The following is a 15800-nucleotide window of genomic DNA, read 5'->3' on the forward strand; positions in this document are numbered from 1 at the left end:
ACGAATTCCTGCAGCTTTTGTATGTCTGAAAATACCTTTATTTCGCCTTTGTTTTGGGAGATATTTTTGCTGCATATAGAATTCTAGGTTGACAGTTTTTTCTTTTGGTACTTTAAAGATGTTACTCAACTTTCTTGCTTGCATTATTTCTGACAAGAAAATATGTCATTGTTATCTTAGTTCCCCTCTACATAAAGTATATTTTTCTCTGGCTGCTTTTAAGATATTCTCTATCACTACTTTTAAGCATTTATGAAATGCCTCTGTGTAATTTTCTTCTTGTTTTGTTTTTCTTTTTGCAGTGAGTCACTGAACTTCTTAGATCTGTGAATTTATAGTTTTCATCAATTTTGGAAAATTTTTAGCCATTATGTCTTCAGATATTTTTCTCTTCTCCCATCTGGTCTCTCCTTTGGTCCCTCCAATTACACAGTCTATGAAATTATCACATGGTACTTGAAGTTGTCCTATGGCTCAATGATGTTCTTATAATCTTTAAAAAACCTTTTTTTCTTTGTGTTTATTTTGAACAGTTTCTACCGCTATGTCTTCAAGTGACCAGTATTTTCTTCTACCATTAATACCATCCAGTGTATTTTTTATTTTGCATATAGTAGTTCAATATGAGTCTTTCTTTATATCTTCTATGTCTCTGCTTAACTTTTAAACATATGGAATACAATTAAAATAACTGTTTTAATGTTGTTGTCTGCTATTCTAAAGTCTGTATAAGGTTCTGAATCTGTTTCATTGATCGATTATTCTGCTCATTATTGGTTATGTTTTCTTGCCTTTTTATATGCCTAGTTTGATCAGATGCCAGACATTATAAATTTTACCTGTTGGGTGCTGGATATTTTTATATTCTCTTCTTGTGCTTTGTTCCTTGATGTAGTTAAGTTACTTGGAAATAGTATGATCATTTTGAGCCTTGCTTTTACAATTTGCTAGACAGGTCCAGAGCAGTGCTCACTTTAAGGCTAATGATTTCCCACTAGTGAGCAAGATCTTCCTCAGTATTCCACCCAATGCCACATGAATTGAGATTTTCCAGTCTAGCCGGTGGGATCAAGTACTATTCACAGCCCAGTATGAGCGCCAGGCTCTATTCCTTTTAATCCTTACAGATGGCTTTTCCTTTGGCTTTGGGTAGTTTCCTCGCGTGCAAACACTGAACAATAGTACTTTGCTGAATACCTGGAAGGAGATCTCTACAGATCTTTGCTGTTTTCTTCCTATGCAGCTTTCTCCTCTCTGGCACTGTCCTGTAAATTCCAGCCACCTTGGTTTCCCTGGATTCTCAGCTCCATCTCCTCATATTAGGGAGTCTTTTGGGCTTGACCTCGGTTCCCCTTTCCTGGGCCATGGTCTCAAAACTCTCTTAAGGCAGTAAGCTGGGAAATCATAAGGGGCTCAACTCATTTGTTTTCCATCTCTCCGAGATCACTGTGTTTGGTTGCCTGATCTTCAGCAACTTGAAAACAATTGTTTAATATATTTTGTCTTTTTAAGTTATTTTAGGTGGGAGTATGAATTTAGTCCCTATTATTTCAAATGAGCAGATGCCCTGAATTTGTACTTTTATTTAGAGCACAGACAAAATTCAAACTCAGAGTAAAAGCTGACAGTTTGAGGAAATAACCATTACTGCTAAAGGAAGGGAGATGTAAATAACTTCTAATTTTTAGCTTTGTTTAGCAGCAGTACACTTCTTTGCTTGCCAGCGTTATCATGTCCTAATATAGTCAACATCATCTATGCATTGTGTGGGGCACTTAATCCTAAATGGGAAGCTCTGGTTGACCTCTGATGAGTTCCTAAATTACTGCCCCTCATGGGACTCAGTGCCAGTGTTTTTATGGAAAGAGAAGATTGTGGCAGGGGTGTTGGGTACAGAGAAACAAATACTGCTTTACTTTCAAGAACTGTCTAAGGGCTATAACTGCTTCCTTTGTCTGAAAAGAGCTATAGTAAAAATTAGTTATTGTTTTCAGTAACACAGAATATCTTCAAGGAGGTGAAGAAGGAAAAGGTGTTACTTAGGATGAAGTTGAGGAGAATGTGTGCTGCCAAAACTCATAGTGAGTCTTGAGTTTCATTCTTCTCATAGGAGTTTATTATGGGAGCTTCAGGTAAGAAGGACAAGGGCTCCCGCCTCATGTTTTGCTTGTCTAAGGGCCAAAATAATCCTACCTGCCTCCCACCTACTGAAGATGTTGAGAATCAATTACCTGCTTGAAGCAATGGACAGGCGCTGGGACTGAACATGTTTCTTTTAGGTATTTGTCCCAGGTAAAATGACCTGTAAAGGAAATAGAAATCTCTATCACAGTCAACTTCCTAAAAAATGCTTTCAGGATGTAATCTATACTAAACATTAGGCTATTTTCAGGCTTGTTTGGAGCATAAAAAATTTTATTTTTCCCTGTTTGGGTTCAAAGGAATATTAGGGGGAGGAATCTAGGTGACCTGAGTAGATTATTTTAGGTCCTAAGTGTTTTTAAATTGTGGTCTAAAGATGGCCTGAAGTGTTTTTCACATTAGTTCCTAAAGTGATCCAAAATGCCAGAGCAAGATACACAAGTGTCTCAAAGAAGTGCCCAGGAAGCATGTGGAAAACAGAAGTAGAAAGTGGGTGAGGAGATTCCTCCTGAACAACCTGACTCCTGGAAAGCTCCTTTGATGCCATCAGGTGAAAGCTTTTAACAGCCAATATGGCTGGATCCTTTTTCAGCTCAGAAAGAATGAATAAAAGGCTATTTGGAGACATTAGGTAAGGACTTTAGGGCAGAAAAAGCCAAATGAGTGAGATTATACTGAATATTCACTCTAAAAACTGGCTCTCTCTCACCCATCCCCATTTCACTTCTATCCCTGTCACTGTTGCATTGCGCTGAGGTGCAAAATGACAAAGATCTGATAATTTAGAGAAAAGTAAGTCCCGGGTAGTATTTCTGATGACAGTAACTAAGAATAAATTGGGGGGTCTACAGAATCTTTTCGCCTCTTGAAGATCCCTTTGAGTCTTTCAAAGTTTAAGGAACACTGCGCAAGAGAAACAATCTTTAAAGTGACGCTATGCTGGGCCCAGGGAAAACATTTTTAAGGGACAAGCTGTTAAATATATATCTCATCGGACCACAAAATAAAGGTTAAACCAGTTACCAATCTCCCCCTAATACCCACCTAGAGGAGACCCCATGGTGGAGCAGGGAAGGTCTCAGAGACTCTCATAAGCTAAAACACTGTAGCAAACCAGCATTTCTTGAGGTTTCCTCTGCAGTGGAGCAGCACAGAGCCCCTTTGGGCCATGCAAAAAGCACTAGATGCTGGGAATAAAAATGAGTCACTGTATGATGAAATCTAAATCACTTTAAAGATGATGCCAAGACTTTATACTCTATTGACTTTATAGCTTCTGTTTTAAAACTGGTCCCTTTCCCACCACTCTTAACCAAGCCAAATAAATTTGGCTAGAAATTACAGTCAGTTCTAAACCATTACATGAACTGGCCAATGATTAATCATCTTGAAGAGAAAGTTAGTCCAAAGGGTAAATGAGATGGATATTTCATGGAGTCAAGATTTAAGGAGCTTATCAGTATTTAATAAAGAGTTTGCTCTTAGCTGAGACAGTCCTAAAGCAAGAACTGAATATATTTCATCACTACTTGCTGTTATAAAAAGGAGACATTACAAATTATTATTCCATACTTACAAATAAAGGATTAAATAAAACAATAAGTCTTGAATTTGACTGGGCTGCAACTCCTGAACTCTAGCATCTATAGCAGCACTGTCCACTGAAACTTTCTGCAATGATAGAAATGTTTTGTATTTCTGCTGTCTCATAATGTAGCCTAGCCACGTGTACCTACTGAACACTTAAAATGTGGCTAGTGTGAATGAGAAATTGAATTAAATTTTAAATTTAATTTAACTTTAATTTTAATACCTATATGTAGCTAACAGCTACTGTTTAGGCAGTGCAGGTCTAGAAGTTTGGTCAGTCTGGGTAATTGCTTGTATTAGCTTGAGTTCTGACCAACAGCACCCAAGAGACTTTGGTTTTAAGAATTACAGCAGCATCAGGAGTACCAAATTAATTAGGGAATTAATCACAGTTCTATATTACACATATCAATTATGGTAATCAATCTGTTATACAGGCAAGAAACCTCATGTCTGTCCTCATTTAGGGAACATCCTATTACCAACTGAATGAAAAGGAATCTCTGTGAAAAACAGTTCACCCACTATGAGGGTTGACTGGTTTGAATCATCAGATAGTCTTTCTTTTTTTTTTTAACGCCTACAGCACCTGGTATTCCTAGGTGGTCTCCCATCCAAGTACTAACCAGGCCTGACCCTCCTTAGCTTCCGAGATCAGATGAAATCGGGCACATTCAGGGTGGCATGGTTGTTGAATCATACTTAGATTAGTATCTCTCTTATATTTGACTGCACAGGCTATATAAGGCTTAGTCCCTTATTATCAGGTAAATTGCAAAATAAGTTAAATTTTATTGACTCAATAAGAATATCTGAGCACCTACTATAATGCTCATAATGGATCCAAACATCATGTCTCCCATATTTCCAAGCAAACTAAAGGACTGGAGAGTAAAATTTTATGTTTTGTGGGCCATACAGTCTCTATCACAAATACTCAATTCTGCACTGTAGCGTGAAAACAGCCATAGACAATCTGTTAATGAATGAGCATGACATGCTTCACTAAAACTTTATTGACAAAAACAGGCAGCAGGCTGGATTTGATCCCCAAACAGTAGTTTGCCAACCCCTGGTATATTATCATTGATTCCTAAATGTGGCTTATCATCAGAATCTCCTGAATAATTTTTCTCATTTCTTTAAACAGAGCTCTGGGCCCTATCTTCAGAGGTTCTCATTTAGACTATGGGTATAGTATGAGAATCTGTATTTTCAAAGCCTCGCTAGGTAATTCTGATTAACATCTGTGTCTAGAAACTACTAGTGTAGTTGAAAGAATGTGATATTGAGAGTCATAAGATGCTAGTTAAAGTCTTGTTTCTATAAATAACTATCTTGATAAATTACTTAATCCATCCAAGCAACAGTTTACTCATCTAAAGATGGAGATAATATGTATCTCACAAGACTGTACATACACTCATTCATTCAATAAATATTTACCAAACTTCCCAGTGTAAAATCACTGTGTTAAATGTTAGGGGAACAAGATAGACATTGTTCCTAAATTCATGGAGCTTGTAGTCTAGCGATAAGCAGAGATATTAAATAAATAACAAAACACATAATCTAGTATAATTATGATAAATTTAAGTTAATAAGGTAGTATAGGTTGCTTTGGGAATGTAGAACAGGGAAATCTAATTTATACTTAGGGTCTTGAATTATTGTGAAGATTAACATTATTAACTAATATAAGTATGTTTTATAATTTACAGAGTGATTTCAATTATTCATTCAACTGATATCTGAGTATCCTCTATGTATCAAATTCGAAGTGCTAGAATAAGGCAAGAGATACCTGCTCTTATAGAATTTACATTCTGGTGCATGATGAGATACAATTAACACACAAACAAATGAAGTAATAAGTGACAAGTACTTAAAGTTATTAAAATAATGTGATGTGATAAATAGAGAATGGAAACTATCTTAAGGGACAGGCTGTTAAATATATATCTCATCGGATATATATTTAAAGTTATGGACAGATGCTCTACAGAAGGAATATTTGAGCTGAGACTTTACAGATGAGAAAAAGCCAGCCATCTCATTTATGTTACTGAATAATGCTAATGAAAGTGTTTTATAAACTATAACATACACATCATGATAGTTACATGTACTAGGAAATAAGATCCCTGCCCTGAAGAGACTTACAAACTAAATAGAAGTATTTTTTAAAAAGTAAGAGTTCCCCAAAATGTAAAGCATAAGAGATCCACCTAGTTGAATGTGTGAATCCCTTTCTCCAATATTCATTCATTCAACAAATATTTACTGAGCACCCACTATATGCCAAGCCCGGTTCTAGGCACTGGTGATACATAGCAAAGAACAAAATAGCCAAAGTCTCTGTCCACATGGAACTTACATTATAAGGAGAAGAGAGAGAATAAATAAACAAACGAACATATATCAGTTGGTCCAGAAGATAACAGAGACACCAGATAATAATTGTACAATTCCTGGCCCTCTGCAAATAAAGAAATAATAAAGCAAGGTAAGCAGGAAAGAGAGTGCCAAGAACATGTGCACTAATTTAGGCAGGATGGTCAAGAAAGGAATCTTGATGAGTTGACCCAACCAACAGTTAGGACCTGAAAGGTTCCTCCAGTGCCTTGAATACTTACAATGATGAGAAACTCATTATTCACTATTGTTTAATGGTACAAATGGACAGACTTTAACCTCTACAGTCAGTCAAAGTCTGCCTTCTCCTAACCTCTACCCACTGATCCCTGACATAATATATCTAATCTCTCTAAATATGTCTCAACTGCTAAATATTTTCCTTAACTACTGCTAATTTGACATGTCAGGTATCTCCACTCATGGCTACTGTTCTAGCCACATTCCTCTACAAGAACTCTACTTTATTCCATCTAAAGTGTGCAACCCAAATTCCTAAGAGCAATAAAAACACTCATAGTTTTTAGACCAGAAATTCTACTCCAAGATTATTATGTGAAAAGTGTTCAGCTGTTTCTATGTACCATAATTTACATAACGATAGTATTTGTTAAATACTATTGATTGTCATTTAAGTGTTTTGTAATTTTTAATGAGTATCTTTGTATACATACCTTTTAACACTTTTAAGATTGTTTCCTTAGGACAAATTCCTTAGAGTGAGATTAATGGACAAAGAGTAATATTTTATTTTGATGCAATATAATTCCTGCCAAGGGTACATAAAAACCATGTTTCTTTTATCCTTGCTAAAATTCTTTTATCCATTTCTATAATTCTGATAAATCTTACCAGTGGAAAAAAAAATGTTATACTTTTATGTGCAATTCTTTGATTACTAATAAAGTTGAAGATCTCTTTAGGCTTATTAGTCAGTTTGTATTTTATTTTTGCCATTTTTCACAAAGTCTTCTTTTATTTTCTCACAGATTCTAAGAGTTCTTTATAGATTAAGGATATTGGTCCTTTATCAAATATGTTGAAGACATTTGTCTCAGTCTGATAGGATTTGCCCTTAAATTTCTGTCTTCTTTTATAGTTTCTTCATTTTCATATCATGCTCTCCTCACTTCAATATTACAATGTTAACCCATGTTTTCTTCCGGGATTTCTCAAGGTTCATTTTATTACATTTAAGTGTTTGATCTATCCGTAATTTATTTTGTGAGACAAATGTGGCAAAAATATAGCTTTCCTTTTAACCTTTATTTCACAAATGTGCTTTGACATCATTTATTGAATAAATCATCTCCTCCCCACTGATTTGAAATGTCACCTCGACCATATGTTAATTTCTTAAATACACTTGAATCTATTTCTGGACTCTATATTCTGTTCCTCTTATCAGTCTATTCCAGCACCAGGAGTACTTTATTTCATATAATTTCATGATCAATTTAAATATCTGATAACGCAAGTCCTTTTCATAAGTCATATTCTTAACTCTATGCTTTCTTGACACTTTCAAATGATTAATAAGTTGTGGCACATCCAATTTGAATAAAACACAGTGATTCTAAAATGTCCAAAGCTAAGTTTATGAGATACATAGTAGTTCATTCTCAAAACATTGTCCATGGGTTTTTTAGATCAATAGTTTGATATCTGTGAATAGATTATCTAAAGATAAAACACCAAATTGAAAAGAGAATTTCTGATTTTACCTGTCTTCCCAGAACAAACCATCCATTTCCCTATCTCCTATAACATCATGCTCATACCTTTACTTTCACATTCATCACATTATATCATTCTAATTATTTATGTGAGCTCTTCTCAGATAGGGGCTATCTTATATTAATTTTTAAAAATCATTTCTGTTTAACACAGTGCCTAAAACTTAACAGAGGTTAAATAAAAGTTCAGCAAATAAAAAGAAGCAAGCAAGTAATAGTCTTAATGTTTTTTGACAAGTAAAATTATACCTGGGATATTAAATTTAGTTTTGGGAGCTATACTTTGAGAGAAATAGAATAAACCAAAGTCTAAATGGTGATCTACATGGTAAAGGAACACAAAGCCATGTCACCTGAGGGTTAGCTGAAAGAACAATGAATATTTAGCATGAATAAGAAAGCAAAGTCTCAGAGCCATTTCTTCATCTGTCCATCCAACAGGTATATATAGTGTGCACCTGTGGTCCCCAACCTTTTGGGCACCAGGGACTGGTGTTCCTATGAGAATCTAATGCTTGATCATCTGAGGTAGAGTCGAGGCGGTGATGCTAGCACTGGGGAGCGGCTGTAAATACAGATGAAGCTTTGCTGCTCACCCACCACTCACCTCTTGCTGTGTGGCCCAGTTCCTAACAGGCCAGTGACTGGTACTGGTCCATGGCCTGGGGTTTGGGGACCCCTGGTATACCAAAGCACTGTGTGGGTGTTGGATACACAACCATAATCAAAATATTGTTCTTGATCCTCATAGAGGTTTATAGTCTAGTGAGGGACAGAGCCCAAACAGCCAATTATTATGAACTCTGGTAAGTGCTACCCTTGGAGACGAGGATACTACAGGAGCCCCTTAGAGGGTTTGTGGAAGGATTCCCAGAGAGAGGAACCTCTAAGAGTCAGCCAAAGAGGAATTTTTTGTTTGTTTCAGAAAGAAAGAAAAGTATGTATAAAAATCTAGAAGTGAGAAAAAGCAGTTCTAACAAGTGAATCTTTTGATATGGCTACTGGATAGAGTTTAAAGAAACAGTTTAGAAAAGAGGTTGTAGATAAAAGCAGTGTTCAGGTATCAGAGAACCTCACACATCACATTAATAATAAAAGGCATTGAAGCGTTTAGGGTGAGTCATTCTGTCTGCAGTGTGAAGAACAGATTGGAGGAGGGAAAAGGTGGAGGCAGAAAAACTAGTTAGGAAGCTGTTCTAACAATCTAGGTACAAGATGATGGTAGCCTGCACTAGGAAAGTAACACAGTGGCAGTGAGAAGGTAGTCCCTAGAGCTGCTTTCTAATAACTAGAGGCTGGTGACTGAAAAACTAACTAAACCTATTCCGTGTGGCCCTAAAAGTTATAAGTATGACTAAAAGAATTTACAAAGAAACAGATATTGGCCCAATAATTATCTGTCTGAATATGATGTGAATTGCCTAAGGAGGTTATAAGTCCCCAACAACTTTGAGTTCAACACAAGACAATTTATAAGAAATTCAAAACTCTGGATTTTGAAATGCTGGGCCAAATTCGATTATTTTGAGGCCTCTTCCAAACTCTAAGATTCTAAAAATCCTCTAATTTTTATTTCATTTTTGATATTTGAGGCTTCTCGCCATGATTTATTTAAAAGGAAATATATAGGATTAATTTATCAGAGGATATGCCTGGGTGTACTAACTCTATTCCCAAAAGAAAAATACACTTTCAAATTTGAACACTACTTTATATACTTTATGTTAAATTGATTATCCACTTTTCACAATTCCCTGTGAAAAAACAGGTTGTTTATACCTTGTCACTGAACTATAACTGTTATTATCATAAGCAACAAAATGCAAAACAGCAGCAGCTATCACTGAGTGCCTTCCACTTGGCAGCCCCATGTTATACTATGTTCAATAGCTCCCATGTTCATTATAACCTGAGAAGTAGGTTTTACTCTCATTTTCTAGATGAGGAAATAGGCTCAGAAAGATTAAGTCATTTTCTTGGATTCACAAAACTGGCAAGTGGGGAATAGGAATTTGAACCAAGGCCTGCTGATTCTTACGTCCATGTTTTTTCTAACACACACCAGCACCTTAGAAGGTAATTTTTTAGGAATAATAAAAAGTGACTATCGTTTATTGTTTTTCAAGTGCTAGGCCCTTTATCTGCATGATTTTGTTTCATTCATTTCTTCAGCTCACATTCACAGAATGCTTCACTTCAAAGAATGTCACAAAATTTGACTTAAAGTCTGAGGATAGTTGCTGAACAGGATGAAAATAATAATCCTTCAAAGTTGAAAAGTATTTGAGAGTTTTTAAGATCTTTTTACATCATTAGCTCATGTAATCTTCTTAATAAACCTGTAAGTAGGCAGAATGGATTATTATTCCCATTTTACAAGTCAGAAAACTAAGGATCAGAGTCACAGAGTTACTAAGTGGCAGAGTTGGCTTTCAAAGAACCCAGAAGTTCTGGCTCCTACTCTAGTGTTCTAATACTTTACATTATCTCCTTTGTCAAAGGGCAATGCAAGTAATATGTTATTGGAATAAAAGGTAGGAGGAAGCAAATAGACAATGATACTAACGGAGCTGAACACATGAAGTTGCAGTAACAAAATATATAAAGATACTTGAACAAAAATTGATAAAGGCACCAGGATATCAATATTCGTGTAACATGTAGAAGGATTTTAAAGAATTCTATAAACACTAATGTTTATGCAGAAAACCCGAAAGCTGAGAAATATTAATACTAGTTTTATTTCTCAAATCTTACTTCTAAAGTACACTATGCAGGGATGAAAACTAAGTATAATATTAATCTGACTCATGTTATTGTATATTTTAGTAGTTTAGTTTTTATTTAGTTGAAAAAATTTTTAAAAAGTTAGTTTTAATTTCAGTTCAATCTCTCTCATGAATAATTTATTTTGGGGAAATCCCACCATTCTGAATTATGGACGGTGGAAGTTTGTTTTAGCTTTGGATTTAGTAAATTAAGAAATTACTTCAGTTGGTTCAGTTCCTATTATCCTTGTACTCTATGTAATTAAATCCTCTCTCTTCCCTTTTTGTTAGCTTGGTCTGTGGCCTCCTGATAAGAGGGCTTGACATGGCGGCTGAAATGAATTACGTGGGCTCAGTAGGCAGACAAGAGCACAGGATCCACTAGTTTATGAGTCACAGACACAGAATTATTTTCCTAGTTGCAATCTAATCCCTGGCTTAATGATTCTCCTTATTTAACGGAAACACAAGAAAAATATCTTACCTAGCTCCAGGATGTCAATAGCTTCTATTAAAAAAAAAATGTTACAGTGTAAGTCATCATGACAAACATACCAAAATGATACAAAAGTGAAGTTCTGGGGTAAATCAAAGGCTCAAGAGTTTGTCCAGTTCAATTCTCTCATTTTAAAAAATATCAAGTTTAGAAGTAGTAATTGTGAAAGTACACCATCCAATTCTGCCTTATTCCCAAGTGTAAACTCTTAAAATGATGGAAGTCCAGAGAGGCTAAGCTAAGTGCCTAAAACTCTGAAGCTAATTTGAGATTACCTGTATTTCAAATCTAAGTTTCCTGATTTCCAACTCAAAACAAAGCACATTGCTTTTGACAGATACCTCTATAAATGACAATATTTGTTTTTGTTTTAACCAGTGAGTTCTTTGTATACTCAGACCTTTAAAAGCAAAGGTTTTATGGTAAGAGATGTTAAATAAAAGTCTTCCATGCTAAACAGAGTTTTTTTCTTACCTCGATATTGGGATGCACACGCTGACAAGTGACCATATTTGTGTTTTCTGACATCATTCCAGTCTATTTCTGTGGGAAAAGAGAAAAGTCATGTGCCAAGAAAATACAAGATTCAATACTTCTCCAATTTAGCAGTATGCATCTATAGTTTTCAATAAAGTAGTCTACTTCTGACTCTTTTCTAAGGTAATAATCCAAAATACAGAAAAAAAGTTTTATTTTTAAAAGTTGCAGTGTTGTTTATACATAAAAAAGGGGAGGCATCTAAATGTTTAGAACAGAAGACAGATTAAGATACTGGAATACATTCGCTTGCAAAATATTTTGCAAGTGAACTTTATAAAGGCTAAACAACATAACAGAAAAATGTTTAAGTTATAAAGTTTTCTGGTAAAATATGGAATAAAAAATTATATTCATGGAATAATAACAATTATGTAAAAAATGAAAAACAAAGAACAATCCTTTATGAGCTGAACTGTGTCTCCTCAACACTGATGAAGTCCTCACTTCCTAGTACCTCAGAATGTGACTGTTTGGAGATGGTGTCTTTAAGAAGTTAATTAAGTTAAAATGAAGGCATCAGGGTGGGCCCTAAACCAATATGACTGGTATCCCTATAAGAAGAGGAAATTTGGACACAGGTACAGAGAAAAGATGATATGAAGAAACAGGGAGAAGATGGATACCTACAAGTCAAGAAGAGAGGACTCAGAAAAAAAACAATATGGCTGACGCCTTAATCTTGGACTTCTAGCTTCTAGAACTGTGAGAAAATAAATTTCTGTCGTTGAAATCACCCAGTCTGTAGTCTTTGTTATGATAGCCCTAGCAAACTAATACAAATTATCATTAGAAAAAAGACAGAAGTAAACACAGCAAATATAAACTGGTTATCTTTGGGTGGTAGTACTGTTTTTTCTTTCTTTCTATTTTCTAATCTTAAATATTTTCAAATTTTCTATAAGGAGAATACATTACTTATGCAATAGAAATACATTTTCCTTGTTTGAGAATTTAGATTCATCTACTGACTCTACCTATCAATCACCCATCATTATTTCACTTCTCTTCCTATATACAGGGCAGATTCTATGGTCCTTCATTAAAATCACTCCCTGGTAAACACTTAACTCCCTCCAATCCTCAATCCTAACTCTGGTTAAAGCCACTTATCTACCTATATCAAGCCTATCCCAAGAGTTCACAAGTGCTGAAGAATGCGAGCTCACTGGTCTCACTTTAAATTCAGGGCTATAATTCTCAAATGCTACTTAACACTGTCTAGAAATCACAGCACATTTTCTACTAAGTTTTCTTTTCCATACTCCAAATAAATAAATAAATAACACAAAATTCATATCCTTTTCTCTCTCCTCATACTCCATATATTCCCTCTCTCACCTTCAGTCTTAGGGGGATGATGTTAATTCAGGGTTCATTGAGAAAACAGAAATAAGGGATAGGATCTTCCTATATGCCTCTCATTTCAGGAAGGTACAGACTTGATCTTGTTTAGTGGCATATCCCCAGTGCATAGTATAGTAGTAAGTGTTCAGTTAATATCCGGTGAATAAATGAAGCTACTTATTCATTATTCTTTCTGACTTCTTTCCTGTTGCTGTGGATGAAGTATCTGTTTTTATCAGAAGCCAACCCTCCATTTTTGCTCCAGATCCCATTTCCTCTCATCCTCTTAAGGACTTTGCAAGTATTCCCCTTCTAACAGATCATTTATATCTTACTATTCCATCGTCTCCTATCAAAACAAACAAACACACAAAAACTCAAACACCTCCCTCCCCAACCCTCTTAATTCCACATAATATCCCTTCTGCTACATTCTTCTGTTTCTCAGCCCTCCTTCATGGGAAAACTTATTTTAAGAGTTGTCTATAGTCATTGCCTCCTCACTTCCTCACATTATTGCCTCATTCAAAAAGGGTTTTTCTGCTTACCACTCCACTGAGATTACTCTCAAATTTATATTTCCAGCAGTGGCCTCTTCTTGGAATTCCACACATATACAATTACCTACAGGCCATCGCTACATATTATCAATCAGACATTTCAAACTTAACAGTTTGAAACACTCTGGCTAAAACAGAATGTCACCGCTTGCCAACCTGTTCCTTTTTTTGTCTTCCCTAAACTAGTAAATGGCATCTCTATCACCTAGTCGCTCAAACCAAGTATCATCAAAATTATCCTTGGTGTCTCTATTTCCTTTACATTCACATCCGATCCATCAGTGAGTTCTGTTGGTCCATATCCCAAATCCATCTACTGCTCTTCATCTCACCACTCACACTCTAGTTCAAGTCACCACTACCTCTTATCTGGAACAGTACAACAGTCTGCTAATTAGTTTTCCTGCTTCTGCTCTTGCCCTACTCTAACCTATTCTCCACACAGGGGTCAGAATGGGCATTTTAAAACATAAAACAGATGATGCCATTTAGCTGCATAAGGACCTCCAACATCTTTCCACTGAGTTAAGAGTACCTTACTATGCAGGATCTGGCTCCTGCCACTTCTCTGATCTTATCTATTATGACTTTTCCCTTTTTCACTACACTCCAGTCACACTGGTCAATGTCCCACTCCAAGTGTGGGCCTTCTCTCCTGGTTTAATGTCTCCTATCTTTCTAGTAATCTGCCATTTTTGTTCTCTTCTAAATCATTACTGAGAATTACAAACTTGATCAAGCTTAAAAATTACTGACAGAGATAAAAGGTATTAGAGTATCATAATTGAATTTATGTTTAAAATTTTTCACAATTATTTTATAATTAGAAGGAATGTACTCTTAAAAATTAAATACCAATATAATAGGAGGGTAAAAAGATACTTACCACTAGGCTGCATAGTCAATGAACTAAAAACTGGTCAACAAGTTAAGAAGTTTGGGATTTATCCCTGGATCCACCAGTACCTTGCTCTGACCTCTGACGTGTTAATTACTCTGTATGTTAATTTCTCCATCTGTAAAATGGGGGTAGGGAGGAAGGAGGACACTTATTACTCTGTAAAGTACTGAGATTTTTAACTATTAACAAGTTAGGCTACATTATAAGAAAAGTAGGACAGTTAGATACAATTTTTTTGCTAATTAGAATATCTCAGGGACAGTACCTTATAGCAAGTATCACAGGTTTAATTCAACTAAGCCTTAATATCCACAGAAATAAAGAATATAGATATTTCCTACGTTTGGTCTCACACAAATACTAAAATATAGTTTCCAACTAACCAGGTTAAGCCAGAAAATCAAGATACTAAAAAAAACCATTAACATGTTGTTATAGAATGATCTGTGTCCCTACAAAAGTCATATGTTAAAAGTCCCAATCTCCAGTGTGATTGTATCTGGAGACAGGACTTTTAAGGAAATAATTAATGTTAAATGAGGTCATGGGGTGGGGCCCTAATCTGATAGGATGGTATCCTTATAAAAAGAGGAAGAGACACCAGAGATCTCTCTCTTTCTTTCCTTCTCCCTCTCCCTGTCTTTTTCTCCTTCTACAAACACATACAGAGAAAAAGGCCAGGTGAGGATATAGCGAGAAGGTGCTGTCTGTACAAGGAGAAAAGCCTCACCAGAAACCAGTTTGCTAAAATCTTGATCTTGGACTTCCAGCTTCAGAACCTGTGAGAAAATAAATTTCTGTTGTTTCAGCCACCCAGCCTTCGGTATTTTATTATGGCAGCCCTCCTTGACTAATACACATGGTCATAGGACAAATGAGGCTGTAGCAATTCTCTGAGAACACTCCATGCAACACTAGTGAGTTTTCTAGTTGCCCAAAAGAAACTTCATTCTTTCTTTTATCACTGTCTAATTTGTAAAATAAAGCAAAACAAAATAAAAATGAAACAAAAAATACTGAATTTGAAGTTAAAATTTTATCCTGTTTAGAATCTCAATTCTATTTTCCATTAAAGCCTTTTTTCCTTAAAGACTTTAGGCAAGTAACTTAACTGCACTGAGTCTAAGTTTTCTTATGAGTAAAACAGGAATGGTAATCTAATGCTACTTGCTTCACTCAGTTGTGAAGAACAAATGAAAAAAAATGGCTTTAAAAGTGCATAATACAGATAATCAGAATTATTAAGGAAAAACTTGCTGTTTACTAGAGGGAAAACTCAGATCGTGAATAATACAATGTACTTATAAA

General features: G+C 35.4%; 1 protein-coding gene and 1 pseudogene across 12 annotated transcripts in view; both read right to left on the reverse strand.

The window, feature by feature from the left end:
* Positions 1-15800, reverse strand: part of SCMH1 (Scm polycomb group protein homolog 1) — a 111281-nt gene that overhangs the window by 89755 nt on the left and 5726 nt on the right. For 7 of the 12 annotated variants that reach the window (XM_015596474.2, XM_015596433.2, XM_006903988.3 and 4 more), the window contains exons 2-5: positions 14478-14607; positions 11622-11690; positions 11136-11159; positions 2232-2302 (exon numbers count right to left, since the gene is read on the reverse strand). In XM_015596474.2, coding sequence (XP_015451960.1) covers positions 2232-2302; positions 11136-11159; positions 11622-11690; positions 14478-14490 — 177 coding nt within the window. In that variant the 5' untranslated portion in view covers positions 14491-14607. Of the gene's footprint in view, positions 1-2231; positions 2303-3186; positions 3330-11135; positions 11160-11621; positions 11691-14477; positions 14608-15800 lie in introns of those variants that run through there. The other 5 variants (XM_015596327.2, XM_025050460.1, XM_015596238.2 and 2 more) reach the window with 4 other exon arrangements.
* On the reverse strand, positions 4310-4428 carry LOC112469453 (annotated as a pseudogene).

This window comes from Pteropus alecto, unplaced genomic scaffold (genome assembly GCF_000325575.1).
Source record: "Pteropus alecto unplaced genomic scaffold, ASM32557v1 scaffold170, whole genome shotgun sequence".
Classification (NCBI taxonomy): domain Eukaryota; kingdom Metazoa; phylum Chordata; class Mammalia; order Chiroptera; family Pteropodidae; genus Pteropus; species Pteropus alecto.